This window comes from Diadema setosum, chromosome 11, assembly GCF_964275005.1.
Source record: "Diadema setosum chromosome 11, eeDiaSeto1, whole genome shotgun sequence".
Taxonomy (NCBI): Eukaryota; Metazoa; Echinodermata; class Echinoidea; order Diadematoida; family Diadematidae; genus Diadema; species Diadema setosum.
Genome location: NC_092695.1, coordinates 15,184,467 through 15,200,900, shown reverse-complemented (window position 1 = coordinate 15,200,900; position 16,434 = coordinate 15,184,467). Strand labels below are relative to the sequence as shown.

General features: G+C 36.0%; 1 protein-coding gene across 1 annotated transcript; it reads right to left on the bottom strand.

Moving 5' to 3' along the window:
* Positions 1-1,066: 1,066 nt before the first annotated feature.
* On the bottom strand, positions 1,067-8,114 carry LOC140235304 (uncharacterized). The gene is made up of 3 exons (XM_072315332.1): positions 8,081-8,114; positions 6,124-6,309; positions 1,067-1,929 (listed from the first exon to the last, which is right to left on the bottom strand). The coding sequence occupies exons 1-3, from the start codon at positions 8,112-8,114 to the stop codon at positions 1,067-1,069; spliced, it is 1,083 nt and encodes a 360-aa protein (XP_072171433.1).
* Positions 8,115-16,434: the final 8,320 nt, after the last annotated feature.

Below are 16,434 nucleotides of genomic sequence, written 5' to 3'. Positions count from 1 at the left end.
AAGATCAATATGGGGAGTTCTCCATAATTAATACACCAGTTGTTTCAACTTAGAGTGGAAATGGTAGCACACAGTGTAACTGTTCTGTCGATTCCTCAATGATTTACCTTATCCGTCACACTTTATATACATATGTGTACACGTAGTACGTTATTAAGTCTTTGTAATTGTACTACATAATATATTGTATCGTGTCATCTGCAATGGTAGCTATAATACAAGCATATTTTCGTCCAATTTGCAATAGAAAATTTTCTGAAAAATAGTAAGTAATATGGTGTGTAGAGGACATAGTACATATTATTTTGACCATGTCCGCTACCCTGACGTATTATTGTTCCTAAATACTCTGAACAAAGGAATTAACAGTACTGGAGGTTTGGGTTATTTACACAGGAAGGCAATTTTCCCCTACAGAAAAGTGCAACATTTATGAAAAATTGGAGAGAAATTAGGATGTTGTGACATTAAACTTCACTTTTTGAGGGGGGGGGGGGGGAGGAGGAGCAATCATTTCTTAACCAGTCATTTTGAATATCTAAATGAGTGATCGTATAATGTACTCCCATCACGATTTATGAAACTTTATTTCTTTCTTTTACATAAACATGTACAAGCATGTTAAAACCAATCGGAACAATGATTTTTTCCTCAATTATGTTGGGTGGCTAGAAGGCAAGCTTTAAGGTCTAATAATTGAAATAAGAATTATTGATCATTTCTGTCAATGATATTTGTAGAAACATAAAGTCCCTCATATTGAGTATTTAAAACGACTGGTATATCTTTTCCAATTATTTTCATTTTATCACCATTTTGTAGAGGGGAATAATTTACTTTGCCTTTTTAAATTATGTGAATTCTGGATCTCAATTGAAATGTGATCCTTAATATCAAGTGAAACATATTCAAGCCATTGCTTTTTACAACCTCAAGAAAATAATAAGTTCATTCAGGGAGATGAAAGATATCCTGCTTGACCCAAAACTTGCATCTTTTGGATGTAATTCTCTACAGTATATGATCTCATGTTAAAGCCAAGAGAGACACCAACTATCAAATTACTTTACTTGGCCTTTCCAAAACATGCATTTGTTTGCCAGGATACTGCGCCTGCTGGAGAGGAAAAGTATTCGGTGAACTTTTCTCGGATCGCTAGAGCATCCTTGGATGCATGATTCCCAGTGGATTGGATGTTCTGGAGGCTGTGACATGGTCTTGCATCATTGGTGTCTGTCTCAGTGTGGGTACGCCTTTCATCCTTCAACGCACTCCTCCTGATGAAGTTGTGCAGCACACACGTTGCCTTAACAACTGAATCCACCTGGCTTGGGTGCAACTGAATTTGCCTGTGATAGATTCGCCACTTCGAGGCTAGAATCCCGAAAGTGTTCTCAACTACCCGGCGTGACCTTGAGAGACGATAATTGTACATGCACTTCTCATCAGGGAGTTGTTTTCCGGGGTATGGGCGCATGATATTAGTCTTTAGGGGAAAGGCTTCATCCTCTACCATTACAAAGGGAAGTTGCCCTAGGTTTTGAGCTTCAGGGAGACTTGTGGGATTGGGGAAAGGGAATCTGCCATTGTTGAGGGATTTCCCAAGCTCACTTGCTGCGAATATACCACCGTCACTCTGTGAGCCATAGGCGCCGATATCTACAGCTGTGAAACAGTAGTCATGATCGACTAGTGCTAAAAGGACCTGGGAATATGTTCCCTTATAGTTATAGAAGATAGATCCGCTGTTGGGAGGAGATTGGACGATCACATGTTTCCCATCGATAGCTCCGATGCAATGTGGGAAATTCCATCTCCTTTGAAATCCTTCTGCGATTTCCTCTAGCATTTTCTGAGATGGCTCTGGCATGTAGAGAGGCTGTAATCTTGGCCACATCGCCTCGCAGACATCTTTGACAATGTTGTGCACTGTTGAAATACCCACACGGAAACTATAGGTTTTCCCGGTCAATTTCATACTTTTGTCACTCAAATTCATTAATGTGCATTCAAATTCACACAGCGCACGTACGCGAAAATATTCTGGCATTCAAATTCAGAATCCGAGCGATCAATTTCATTTATGGGCGTTCTATTTCGTTTTCGTGAAATCAAATTCACAATTGGGCATTCAATTTCAAAATGCGAGCACCGACTTTCCTCTACTTGTACATTCAAATTCATGCGATAGTCATGTGATAGTCCCTGTGAGCTTGTTTGGAGCTTTCAAATTCATTTTTAGGCGATCAAGTTCCTACTTCGTGCAATCAATTTAACGAGGAAAATGGAGTAGACTTTTAAGAAAGGAAAAAGGGCCAGCACAATCAATGAAGGTTTGCATGTAGTGTAATTATGATTGTTTACAGGTTGAATTGAATTGAATTGTATTGATGAGGTTTATTGTTCCTGAAATTGGCAGCCCAGAGGCTGAAGTTCATTCAGTTTACAGAGTACATGTACAGTGTATATAGACAAAAATCAAAGTATCTCACAAATGATAAGGTGCTTACAACAAACATTGAAAAATTATACATTAAATCATACATTTATCGATGTAAATCAACAAAAAAGAAATACATATACAGTACAACAACAGAGAAAAAAAAACTACATCAGTGCAATCACCTTTCTTTACAACACTGGATTATGAATATTTATAAAAACCCTTAATCTAAGCAACAACATCAAAAATACATATGCAGGGTGTAATAAAACAAAAAGGAGAAGTTATTGCACAGCAGCTCCAAAACTTTATACCGACCATCCAGCTAGTACAACCAAAATTTTGAAAAAAAAAGTCAATAAAATTATTAAACACCAAAAACACCTAACATAATGATATATTTCATCAAATATTACAGTTTCATTTTGCTATATTATATCATATTAAAATCTATAATACATAGACAAACATCAGATACACTATATTACAATCTGACTTCATTACTTTCAACAAATTTTATAAAAAAATTTATAAACATATGATTATACAATAGATTCAGAATTGCACTTTCATATATCCGCATATATAATTATGCTTGCATACGTATACCAAGATGTCCATGTACCATATACATCATAATGAGTAAAAGAGATATACATTAAAATGCAGTCTGATAAAAAGGGTAAAAGGAAGAAGTAAAGCCTGAAAGGCTTCTGGACAAACAAAAACGACCTTTTCATATATCATTTATACTGGTTTTGTGGTAAAAAAGAGAAAATAATATAAAAAAAAACAAACATAGGGAGTACTTGTACAGCAAATATGTACATGTATGGAAGAAAATTTGGAACTACCAGTCTTGCAACTTTCACATACAAATATAAAACAATTACAAAAATAATTTTAACTAAATTTATAAACATGTGTTTATACAATAGATTCAAAATTGCACTTTCATGCACATAATACTTGGATGTACCAATATTGCAATGTATCTCATAAGTCATGAAGATTAAGAGATACAATGTATGTACCTTGAAATGCAGTCTGATGAAAAGGGTAGAAAAAAAAAGAAGTTAAGCCTAAAAGGCTTCTATAGACCAACAAAAATGACCTTTTCATAAATCAGTTACTAATTTTGTGGTTAAGGAGGAAAAGGAATTTGAGAAAAAAATATAGGGAGTACAGCAAACATATGTGAAGGAATATAGGGAACAACCAGTCCTTCAACTATCACATACAACATACATAAAACAACTATAACAAACTAAATATCATAAAAACTTATTGTTTATTAAGAAGGCGAACTACAGACGGAATAGTGGATCTACGATAACGTTCAGTTCTACAGAAAGGAGTGTTCAGGGCATGAGAATTGCGAAGTTGGCGTGTGGAGATCTGATTCCGTGAAGGTGGCAAGAAGTCTCTATGGCGGGGGGAATGGAGAAGACCCTGTCCGAATGAAAGGAGGAGCTGCTCATACCGGGACGTTAAGCGTGGAATTTGTAATTCATTGAGAGCGTTTTCGTACGAGGTGTATTCATTGCCTAGGATGATGCGATAAACGCGTTTCTGAACTCTTTCCAAGGCATTAGCCTGTCCTTTGGTTATATTAGGTGCCCAGAGAGGTAAAGCGTACTCAAGAAGAGGACGAATGTAAGATATGTAGATAGTAATCAGGTCAGCCCGGCTCACACAACACCTACGCAGACGGCAAAGAATGAAGAGTCTCCTCCCCGCCTTTGATATATCAGCGACTTGCGTGTCCCACTTAAGGTTTGACTGAAGGGTAACACCAAGAATCTTCTGACACGCAGTTTCCTCCAGGGGCACACCATTGATATCCAAGGGCACTTGATGGATCTCATGTCTGCTGAAATTGAAGGTCATTGCATGGCTCTTAGACACATTGATTTTAACATCGTTTCCAAGACACCAACCAGCAAGATCATTTAGATTTCTCTATAAAAGGGAAACTGCTGTGGACGGACGGATTTCAAGGATGCTCAAATCATCAACGTATTTCCAGCGATTATCCGTGTAACATGCAGCGTCATTGACCAGCGTTAAGAACAGGACGGGTCCCATCTTGGTTCCTTGCGGCACGCCACAGGACAAGGTTTTCATATTCGAGATAGCAGAGCCAATTCTTACCGCCTGGGTGCGATTACTCAGGAAACTGCAAATGGCTGGAAGAAGAGCTTCATCAACACCATACTCGATGAGTTTGCGAATGATGATGTTGTGATTCACTCGGTCAAATGCCTTCGAGAAATTGATTGTGCAAAGTGTCGCGCAATGATTGACTTTCTCCAGGCCCTTCAAAATTGTATCGATTAAGCTTACAAGGTTGTGTGTTGTTGAGCTACCGCGAATATTCCCAAACTGACGATTATCTAGGTGAGGTGCCAGATCTCTCATCAAATGCTGCACGACAAAGGTTTCAAATACACGGGAAAACACGGGTGTAATCGATATTGGTCTCAAATCGGTGCAGCCAGAAACCGGTAACTTCTTCGGTATTGGTGTCACGACAGATGATTTCCAACAAAGAGGAAACACCCCTGAAGTGAAGACGGCATTGAAAATGTTGGTAAGTGGTGCCGAAATCTCAAAAGCGAATTCACAAATCAACCTCATGGGAATGTCGTCTGGGTGGACAGCTTTCGTTGGATCGAGTCGCTTCAGTTCCTTGTAGACTTCGAGCCGAGGAATAAGCGGAAGTGGTTGTCTTGCAGGGAGAAAGGTTGGACATGAAGATGTGTCAAGTTCAGGCAGATCTCTGCATATCTCTGCAAAGAAATTGTTGACAAACGAAGCTCGTTGGAAATCATTCTCACCAAATCCGTCCGGAAAGCTGATGGTTGGTTTCGTGATCATACCAGCCATTGATCGAATTCTGCGGTGCCATTTTCCTGGATTAGAGCTTTTCAAGGTAGTGATCTTTGAGTCATAGAAGGCAGCCTTCCGTTTCTTGATATCACGTGAGACGCGATTTCGTAGAGAGCGAAATGTGACAGAGTCTCCTCTATTATAGGCATGCTGTCTTTTTCGGATGAGCGATTTTAGACCATTAGTTATCCAGGGTTTATCGGTTTTTACACGTTTGCAGATCACAAGAGGAAAATATTTCCTGTAAGCCTGTGAGAGCACGGTATTAAGATATTGGGCCATGTCCTCCGGAGAATGTAGTTGTGATATCTCATCAAAATTGAATTCGGTGATCCAGCGGCCAAAGGAGCGCACACATGAGTCTCGCAAAGGACGATAACTGCGTCTAATTACAGACTTAGCTACGCAAGAGTGTGGTAACAGGACGATAGTCGCATGATCAGAACGGCCAATTGGTGCTGTCACAATAGGCTCTCTGAAGTTCTCCCCAGAATCTGTGGATATCATGTCTAGGAGACTGTTGTTTCTTGTAGACTGATTGACCAACTGCTGAAATCCAAGCTGTCCAGAAAATTGGTAGGTATCCAAGTCATTGAAATCGCCTAAGACCATTATTGACGCATTGGAGAAGGAGTTCCGAATGCTATCGGTCATAATGATCAGATAGTTGACGATTTCATCCTTGAGAGGAGATGCAGGGGGTGAGTAGACAACACAAGTAAAGAGATCGATAGGTTGCTTTACATAACGACGGAGATTCATTTTAACCCATAGAACTTCGAGATTACCTGGAGTGAGATCAATTCCGTAGATGGTCGCAGGAATGTCATTCCTGACGTAGAGGGCGACGCCACCACCACGTCTTGCAGACCTGTCTTTATGGAAGAGATTGTAGCCGTCCATAAGGTTTGCATCAGCATGATTTGTCTCCGAGAACCAGGTTTCCGTAATTGCAGCAATGATGCTCCATGGACCTTGACAGTGGCACAGAATTCGTCAATTTTGTTGCTCAGTGATCGAGTATTTGTTAGAAGGAAGGAGGGGAACCTGCATTTGTAGGTGTTGATGCATTGCAAAGGGATAACATTGTGAGAAGTCCTTTTGTTGTTGCCAAAATTAAGAGGCCGAAAACGGTGACGCAGTATAATCTCAATGGGGTGTCCAATGTCTTGATGAGTGTTCATGTGCACTGATCCATCAACCGTATGAGTTTCAATATGATCAGAAGTATTGACAGATGACTTGGCCTTTTTTGTGATGACTACCGGGTCGTTGTTAATTTTTCTCCGTCTCCTCCCTCTGTGAGTTTTACGCCTTCGCGCAATACCCAGGTTCTGCATTGTTCTCTGTTCATGTATTCGCTGTTTTTCATCTCAATAAATTTCAAATTGTAATGTCTTATCAGCAGTGCATCCAAACAACACAACGTCAATTTAATCATATTTCTTGATGATACTTCATGCTGACAACGCCCCAACACCAACCACATAATGACAATTCATCAATTTAAAGACAAACTGACACACAATGATCTCACATAGTCCCTCAAAAGTAAATCAATAAGATAGCAATACACAACAAACAAGACGTATAAAATGTTCATACATCAGTTTCAATATAGTCGAAATTTTTTTTTCTCGAAAGTGTCAACCAACCCGCCGTATTATGCTCGTCTGTAGGCCTATACAGTGCCTAATGTTTGGTGTTTTTTTTTTTTTTTGGTTTAATTTTCCATTAAAGAAGATGGCTGGATAACCCATATTCAGCTGCAATAGCTGGTCTTCCATATGGGGTCCAGTTGGATGTACTGCTCTTTGCGATGAATAAATGAAGTGGGATCTTTTACGTGCATGAGTTGTGACTCTCTCACACATGGGACCTCCATTTCATGTCCAATCCGAGGGACATGTGCCTGTATATCATGTATATGTATTTGTATTTGTAGTTGTATTTCATGACTTACTTCTTCTACTGCGCCTTGAGCACGTTAACTATGTGGAACTGGCGCATTATAAGTACCCTGTATTATTATTATTATATTCCTTTTTGCTAAGCGCGAGTTCAAAATTGTCAATGAACAAGTGGACCTCTACTGCAAAATAAATAATCATCATAAGTCCCAATATATTCAAAGCCAAATGAGAACCACATGCATACACGGTCCCAAACTAACTAAATTCAGGACTTCTTTTAAATTGAATGCAGTTATTTGGAACATGGTTGCCTATTCACGAATTTGAATGACTGACGAGATTCCGTCGCCAGCTTGACATGAATTTGAATGCTCATAGATGAAATGCGTGCTCCTCTCTTAAATTTGAATGCTCCTATAGTGAATTTGAATGTTCCGAAAGTGAATTTGAATGCTCCGACAGTGAATTTGAATGCTCGGATAGTGAATTCAAATGACCGGATTTTGAATTTGATTGCTGATTCAGTGCTGCGAGCGTGGAATGCGTGAAATCGAATGCTCGGAACAGGAACTTGAATGACAAAAGTATGAAATTGACCGGGAAAACCTATATATGCGATAGTTGCAAATGAGTCACCTGTTGCCAAGTATCTGTACGAAGAATATTAAAGTATACATTTATTAATTTTGTTTGTGGTCCATGAACTTTATCTTCCCCACCCCGAAAAAGTCATTCAGGGATATTGCCCCAAAATATTTTTCAGATGTAAAGAACAATTTACATATTTTCAATATACCATTCATTGTTTCAATTAACAAAGATTAACTCATACCGAAGTAGGGAACAATTTCATCGTTCTCAAACATTTTTGCCTACAGTATCTGAACAATTCACATGAGCCAATGTAACATTGGACTGTAAAAACAATTTAAAGTCTCACTTGCAGATGTATAACTTTGTCACAGAGAAAATTTTAATATGTTATAGGAACGAATGGCTCGAGCATTTTGAGACTACTTATAACACGCAGATCTTTTAGACTACATTTGATCTAGATGTTGAAAAGGTATGAATAGAGAGGTGGGTTATAATAAGCAAATGCTCTAGGTTGACATAGGTCCTTTAAGAAGAGTATAATATTGTACTAAAAAAAAACTTTAAAATGTAAATCAGATGTTAAAGGTACTGTGGTATCTTGGTGAGTAAATTCCCATATCATTCCCACCTGATTCATAATTCAGATTTTTTATGTGTAAGGTAAGCATTATTTTACAAGTTTCTTATTTTTGTGAATATCTGATGATGATCCAATTTGTGGGATTTTAAGTCCAATATGTTTCCCTCCCTTGGGTTTCATTGTTTACAGGTATGAAACTGGTGTATTCTGTGTACATAATGCAGTATTTATCAATGTGCATGTTTACCAGACATCCGTCCTATGTTATAGTACAATTTCAAGATGAGATCATATTGATTTGTTGATATAAAACAGTGACAAAAATATACTTGCAATGTATCAATATCTCCGCAACAACTTTAGCTGGAAGGCAATTATTTGTTAGCCGATTCAATTAAATTTTGTATACTTCTGATCTCATTTTAATGCAGTATCAAAGGGGAGTGACAGTCCATAGTGGGTTAGATGGCGTTCTATCAAAATTTTTTATGTCGTCTGAAATAGCACATGGAATATTCAGAAAGTTGGTTTGAGAGAAATCAGTCTAATTGCTGTATATATGGGAAAAGAAAATACATGTACTTGTATATAGGACTATTAAAATTCAATGTCCCACTAGAATCAGACTCAGTGCCACTGTTGAATCTAACCTGTAAATTTATTTGGTGATTTTATGCCCTTTCAATTAACATTGAAATATAGGCCTATTCTGTGAAAATGTAAAATTGCATTTCTTTCGTTTTGTTTATGAATTTTACTCTGAAGTGTAATGTGATCTGAGTTGATCTCATAACGATCAGTGTTTGCTTGTTTGTTCGTTTGCATATTTAGGGAGATTAAAACAACGTAGTAACCAAAAATGTGATGAATGGCTAAAGTCAGTCTTATTAATTTCTCATCTCCAATGATGTTTCAAGCTCGCACAGAACGATTTGACTTGTACGTCACAGGTTTCCAATGATTGCAATCCCGTGACATATAGAATGTTGGTGTTCATCATGATCTGTTAGCAACTGTACCCATATCCAGCGATGAAACAAATGTGCGTGTATGTGTGTATGTGTATGAGCGTGTGTTCGTGTGTATGTGTATGTGTATATGTGCGTGTGTGTGTGTGCCTGCACGTGTATGAAACAAAGAACACAAAATACTACAGAGTGTCAGTAAATATACATTATATTTTAATCTTATTCAAAAAGTGTAACATTCATTAATTATCTACGAAGGTGGATGGAGCATCTTTTTATAATAATTCATCAGCAAATTGCCGTTCTCTCGAGGGAAGATATTGCCGCTCGGAAAGTGGTGGATTGCTTCTCTTTGTCGTCACTGATGAGGTGATGGAGTTGCGTGAACTCGTCCACACCCATTCTGAAGTAACCATAAAACCTGTCTTCATGACTCAGTAATTCTCTCACCAAGTGGGAATATTCCCCCAGCGATGACCTTTTTTGGTTTATCTCATGCACCCATTCTCTTCTTCCTACTACAAACAAATACGAGCAGGCGATAATCGCAGCTTCCTCATCATCAAATACGGGGGCCGCCATTTTCATTGTTTGTTGCCATGGTAACGGTATTAGATGGACTACAAATCGAATGACATCCAACACGACATTTATGGGCGTGTCGTGCATAGTGTGAACGGAAAATCGAATGTCGTGTCGAAGTGTCGTGTCGTTGTGTCGTGTCGTGCTGTCGTGTCGAATGCAATGTGAATGCACGTAAGGTTAGTTTTTTTTTTTATGAGTGTAAAACGGCATCTTTTCATGTCCATCAAAACAGGACTCGGGAGTACGCCCTGTTGGGTATACTAATCATTTCACATTAGTTTTCAAGGTAGTCCTATTTTGTTGCTCATAGATCTAACAGTTTGAGCGAGAACTCAGACCAGGCATTTTATTTTTTGTTGTTGTTCGCGTGTATAACGCATTATTCAGAATTAAGAAAAAAAAATTAATTTAGAGTTCTTACCATAAAATATTTAGGTTGAGATTTGCGACAATAACTTTTTTTTTTTGCTTGATAATTTTGCTTTTAAATGAAGGACCCAAATGGAGGAGGAACTGATCTTCGAGGTGGAGAAGAACCCCTGTCTATGCGACAAGTCGTTGCCTTCGTTCAAGGAAAGTGTGAAGAAAATGGACGTATGGAACCAGATTGGCGACAAACTTGGGATCAGTGGTTAGTAATCTTTCCTTTTCTTTATAGAGATGCAAATAGTCAAGTGAAATTTTTAAGTGATCTACATGTACAGTAGAGGATAGAGGGGCAAATTGGCCGTGCCCCCTCCTTCTTTTTCGGGCTGATTCCCTCATTTTTTAGTCATCACATCTATGTTTTTTTTTTTTTGTATCACAGGAAAATTGAAGATTCAACCCCCTTTTTTTCATAATAATGGATCCACCACTAATATACATAACCATCAGGATACAATATAATGCTCTTCATCACCTTTCAATAATCAGTTCAGGTCAATTCAATTCAATTTATTTCTGCAACTTTTTTTTTTCAAAGAATACAGTAAAACGAAAATGCAATCATAACATAAGGATAATAAACTCCACTGCTTGAGTCTTTATACTCAGAACCCAAATAAAATGTGGATTTTACATGAAAAATAATATGGACGGCAAAATATCACACATGATTCCTAATTTCTTGTAATGACCCGTATTTAGAAGTACTACATGTATAAGTTAACATTGATATTGGCTTAATGTATACTGGATTCGACACAACAGCATGACAGGACACGCGATATCTGGTTGGTTATTTATTCATGACAATAGAGACGTCTCATATGATTTAGTCCATGAAATGAATAGTGGGTAATCAAATTTTAACTACATTAACTTGTGTGATTATGAAGTTTGATTAAATAATTTATATAATTTATGTGCTCCAGAATCCAGATCCAAATGCATTACAGTCAAGATATGTTCCATATAAATATCTATATACCCTAGACAGCTAGATGAGTAAGAAAAGTTGTAAATGGCAATACCTGTGGTAGCCCAATTGCAATGTAATTTAATAGGAAGACTCTTCGAAAAATGTCGTTGACGAAAATGTTGTTGACGACAAAAAAAAATGTCGTTGACGAAACTGTTCATGATCTCCTAGGCAAAATAATTATCAGAGACGTAAGATTACGACCAATAATCTTATTAATTTGCAAAATAGTTTAAATGATATTGATTGGTTTTTTGTATACAACAATACCGATCTTGATTTGTGTCATGATTATTTTATGAAAACTATCACTTCCAAAATTGATGAACATATTCCGTTTTGTACAAGGAAAAGTAGTTACAAAAGAACTCCAAGACTCCCGTGGATAAACCAATCACTTTTAAGATCGGTTAATAGAAAAAATAATTTGTTTTATAAATACAGGAGTAACCCTACGGATAAAAATAGACAAAAATATGTGACTTATAAAAACACGCTTACTAATTTATTGCGTTTACAAAAGAGAAAATTTTATGTCAACCAGATAATGAAATATAAAAATGATATTAAGAATACTTGGAAAACAAAAGATGTTATGAATACATCTAATGATGTATCTAGTATTTCAGAAGTACGATGGGGTAATACCTCAAGCAATGTACCTGCTTGCATGGCCGAAATTTTTAATGATTTTTTTTTGCATCGATTGGGAAAAATTTATCACAAAGTATCCCTTCATCTAATAAAGTGTTTTATGATTTTTTAGATATACCTAATCCTAAAACTATATTTTTGGACCCTACGTATAATGAAGAAGTTATTGATATTATTTATAATTTGAAAGAAGGGAAAATCCCAGGTTGTGATGGAATCGATAATTATTTGTTGAAAAATATAATTCTTCAAATGATAGATCCTTTAGTATATATTATTAATTTATCACTTATTACTGGGCTTGTACCACATCAGATGAAGACTGCCAAAGTTTTACCTATATATAAGAAAGGGGAGAAGAATGTTGTCAATAATTACAGACCAATATCGTTATTAACTTCAATTTCTAAAATTTTGGAAAGAATAGTATATATCCGAACTGTAAAATGTTTTAATATGAGTAATATATTTACGAATTTTCATTTGGATTCAGAGAAAATCACAACACCACCCACGCTTTACTTACCTTTGTGGAAAAGATTACACATGCACTTGATACATTTTCACATATAATAGGCATCTTCCTGGACTTTTCCAAGGCTTTTGATACGATTAATCACGGTATACTTCTAAGTTATCCCATTATGGTATTCGCGGAAAAGCCTTGCAATGGTTTACGAGTTATTTATCTGACAGATATCAATATGTACATGTGAACAGTTTTGATTCTTGTATGAAGAAAGTAGACTGTGGTGTTGCGCAAGGAAGTTTTTTAGGCCCACTGTTATTTATAGTTTACATTAATGATTTTTATAGATCTTTAGATAAACTCTCTTTCATATTATTCGCGGATGATTCCAATCTATTTTATTCCCACCCTGACCCTAATACTTTAATTAGTACAGTGAATTATGAATTGAAGAATGTCTCACAATGGATATATGCAAATAAATTGTCACTGAATATTGAGAAGACAAAGTATATGTTTTTCAGTAATTCTTTAGATAGATTACCAGGTAATGTTATATTTGACACTACTCCCCTAGAAGAGATTTCGTCTATTAAATTCTTAGGTGTTTGTGTTGATAATAAGTTATCATGGAGGTGTCACATAAACAATATTTGTAATGTAATTGCACGTAACATAGGCATAATGAATAGACTGAAATACTATCTTCCTTCTTCGGCTTTGATTACGCTTTATTTAAGTTTTTTGTTGCCGTACTTGAATTACGGAATTCTTGTTTGGGGGAATACATATTCGACATTGCTAGATAAACTTTTTCTTCTGCAAAAGATGGCTCTCAGAATTGTTTTTAACCTTCATATCCGAGCACATACCGACAAGCTCTTCCTTGAACACAAAATTCTGAAAATATGAGTTGTATTTGTTTCAACTTGGTCAATTTATGTTTAATTACAACTGCAACCATCAACCCAAAATATCTCATTCTTTATTTCACTGTAACAGCCACGTACATAATTATCCCACGAGACAATCTAAAGAATTTCATCTTCCCTTAGTGAGAACTGTACACACTCAAAATACATTTGTTTATACCGGACCCAGATTTTGGAATAGGTTAGATAATGATCTAAAAGAATCTGTGAAGTTAATTACATTTAAGTATAAACTCAAAAAAATATTTGTTTTCTAAATATACCAGTTAATTCTGTTCAATGAAAAAACCCGTCATGTTTCACTTTTCCTTGAGATTTTGTAGTGTGTCCACAGACCTTTTCAATCCCTCTCCTTTTCCCTCTCCTTTTCCTTCTCTATTCTTCCCTGCTCCTTTTTCCTCGTTCTTCGTTGTCCAGTATCTGTCTGAGTGCATTTCCTCAAGTTCTGTTATTTCTGTGTTTTGTGTTATTGTTGTTGTTGTCGTCGTTATGATTTTTGTGGCCGATTGCATATCTTCCTTTCCGTTCAATTTTCCTGGCATACCTGGCCCCATAGTGTCTGTGCCACAAATGTGATATGTTACATAGTTTATACGTTTGCATTCTAAAATCCTAGTAAGCATTGTTCATAATATCAGCATCATATATCAATAAGTAAAATGTACAATAGTATATAGAAGAATTTAAAATGAATATGTTTTATTGGTAAAACAAATTGATGCTGTTGTTGTTTTGTTCCAGTGTTCCACGTCTTACAAGCTTGGCTTTTTTAGTGGAACACTGTTTTCCATCATTGTGATTATTTACTATTTTTGTTGCCATGGCAAAGTGCATTGTTTCTTTTTTACGACATCATTCGCGTATATACTTTATATTGTATTAAAAAAAATCCTTTATCAGACGAGTGTAAGAGAAATGAAAAAGAAATTGTATCACTTTGGATCATGTCAACTTTTTCTTTTCTTTTCTTTTTGATGATGGAAATAAATAAACTATTGAATTGAATTGAATTGAAAAAATTACGAGCATGTATACGAACAAGAATTATTTAATGTACTATCATTAACATATTTTTGTTTACTTTGCTTGAATTCTTATTTTCGTAGGTTTATACAAATCTTTATCAATATAAGTAGATCAAACAAATTGAAATGAATATCAGTATGTCTTGAAAACAGTGCCTCTTTTTACATCCACCCTAAAGGGCAATGTGACAAGCCAAGGAACGCACATTGCGTTTTGAAGCTGCCCACCAATCACATGTGTTCAAAATAGTGTATCATACAGATATCTAAATGCATATGTTTACTTAAATATTCATTACAGGTGAAGCTGCAAAAAAAAGTGGACACATCTTCGAGATGCCTGCCAGAGAAACGAGAGAAAGAAAAAGGACAAGAGAAGTGGGGATGCAGCAAGCACCACGAAGACGTACAAGTATACTGCAGTCATGAGCTTCCTCTTGCCACACATACATGTTCGAGAGTGAGTATATGTTATAACCATTTACTTTTCAGGGTAATACAGAGTGGCTCGGAAAGAGTGCGACCAAACTGACATGAATAACTTGTTGAAATGGCTGTTTATAATATTGGATATAAAAACACTTCAAATTTAATTTCCACCAAAATTATCAGTTTCAGTGAATATGTTTATATTGTATGGCCATTTATATGAAAAGTTTTGAACTTCTAATTTAAAAAAAAATGGTTCTTCCAGCAGGGAAATGATTCTTAATTGAGCGACAGCAAACTTACTGTACAAATGGCTGGGACAAACGGTAGAAAACAAAGACGGAATACTCTTAAACATTAAACTCTGTGACTGTGTTTATTCTACCAAATACTATATACAAAAAAAAAACCAAAACATTCTATTCAGTCACTCATGTCCTTGCAATTCAGACTCAGTTTTTAATACTCTGTAAAATTATATTTCATCTTTATAATAGAATCCATAAATACAGGCAGTTATCGTTTCATATAATGACATTAAAACGTATACAATTCATCATACAAATAAGTTCAAACAAATACATTAAAACGTATACGATTAATCATACAAATAAGTAAAAGCATTGTTCCTAATTTATTAACAAATATAACAACAATAATCATTATTCATATTATGCTGATAATGTTTGGAATTATCATTAAATAAAATCAAAAATCTATTTATATCCAAAGTGCTCATGTTTCACGCATTTTGACAAAATTTAACAATGGTTTCAATAGCCGCCGGGCTATGTGTATTTGACATGTTTTTTTTTTTCCCCGCATCTGTACCTAATGAAGTGTTTATTTCGGCATATTGATTGTATAATTTGTGCGCACATGCACAGTAGAAAAGAGGATCAAATGAACGAGGAGAGGAGAGTTTCCCTTCAACTTCAGTAGACCCATTCTTTCAAGAAATTGCGGCAACAATCGGCAAACTCCCTCCCATCATCCAGTCTCAACTCAAATTCGACATCTATCAAATGGTTCATAAGGCTGAAATTGATCACCTTTGCACACTGTAAATGCATTTGATCTAAGTTGCCCTACAGATGTAGTATTTTTCACGAGTGTAGTAAGGAGAGTTCACACATATGTAGTAGTAAGCTAGTAATACTACATTTGTGAACAAAATTTTCCTGCATTTGCGAACTTTCCTTTTTGGTCAATTACTTTATTTGTGAACAATGTTTTACTACATTTGTGAGTTTTTACTACAGTTCTGATTTCACGTTACTACATTTGTGAACTTTTGAAAAAGAAATAGTGCTGTTATTGCTATTTTATGAATCTCATTTCCTGTCATTTGATTTTGGATGGTAAAAGAGTTTAAGTCCTATTCTCTGCGATTTCGAGTTGAGAAACAGAAATGACTCGCTGCATTTAGAGAAAATTTGTAACCGTATCTCTCATTAAATTCTTTCAATGTTCCGTATCATGAATAAAGGATAAGTTCCTCTCCATATCTAAAAATCAGCAAAATTGGACTTGGATTCTTTAACT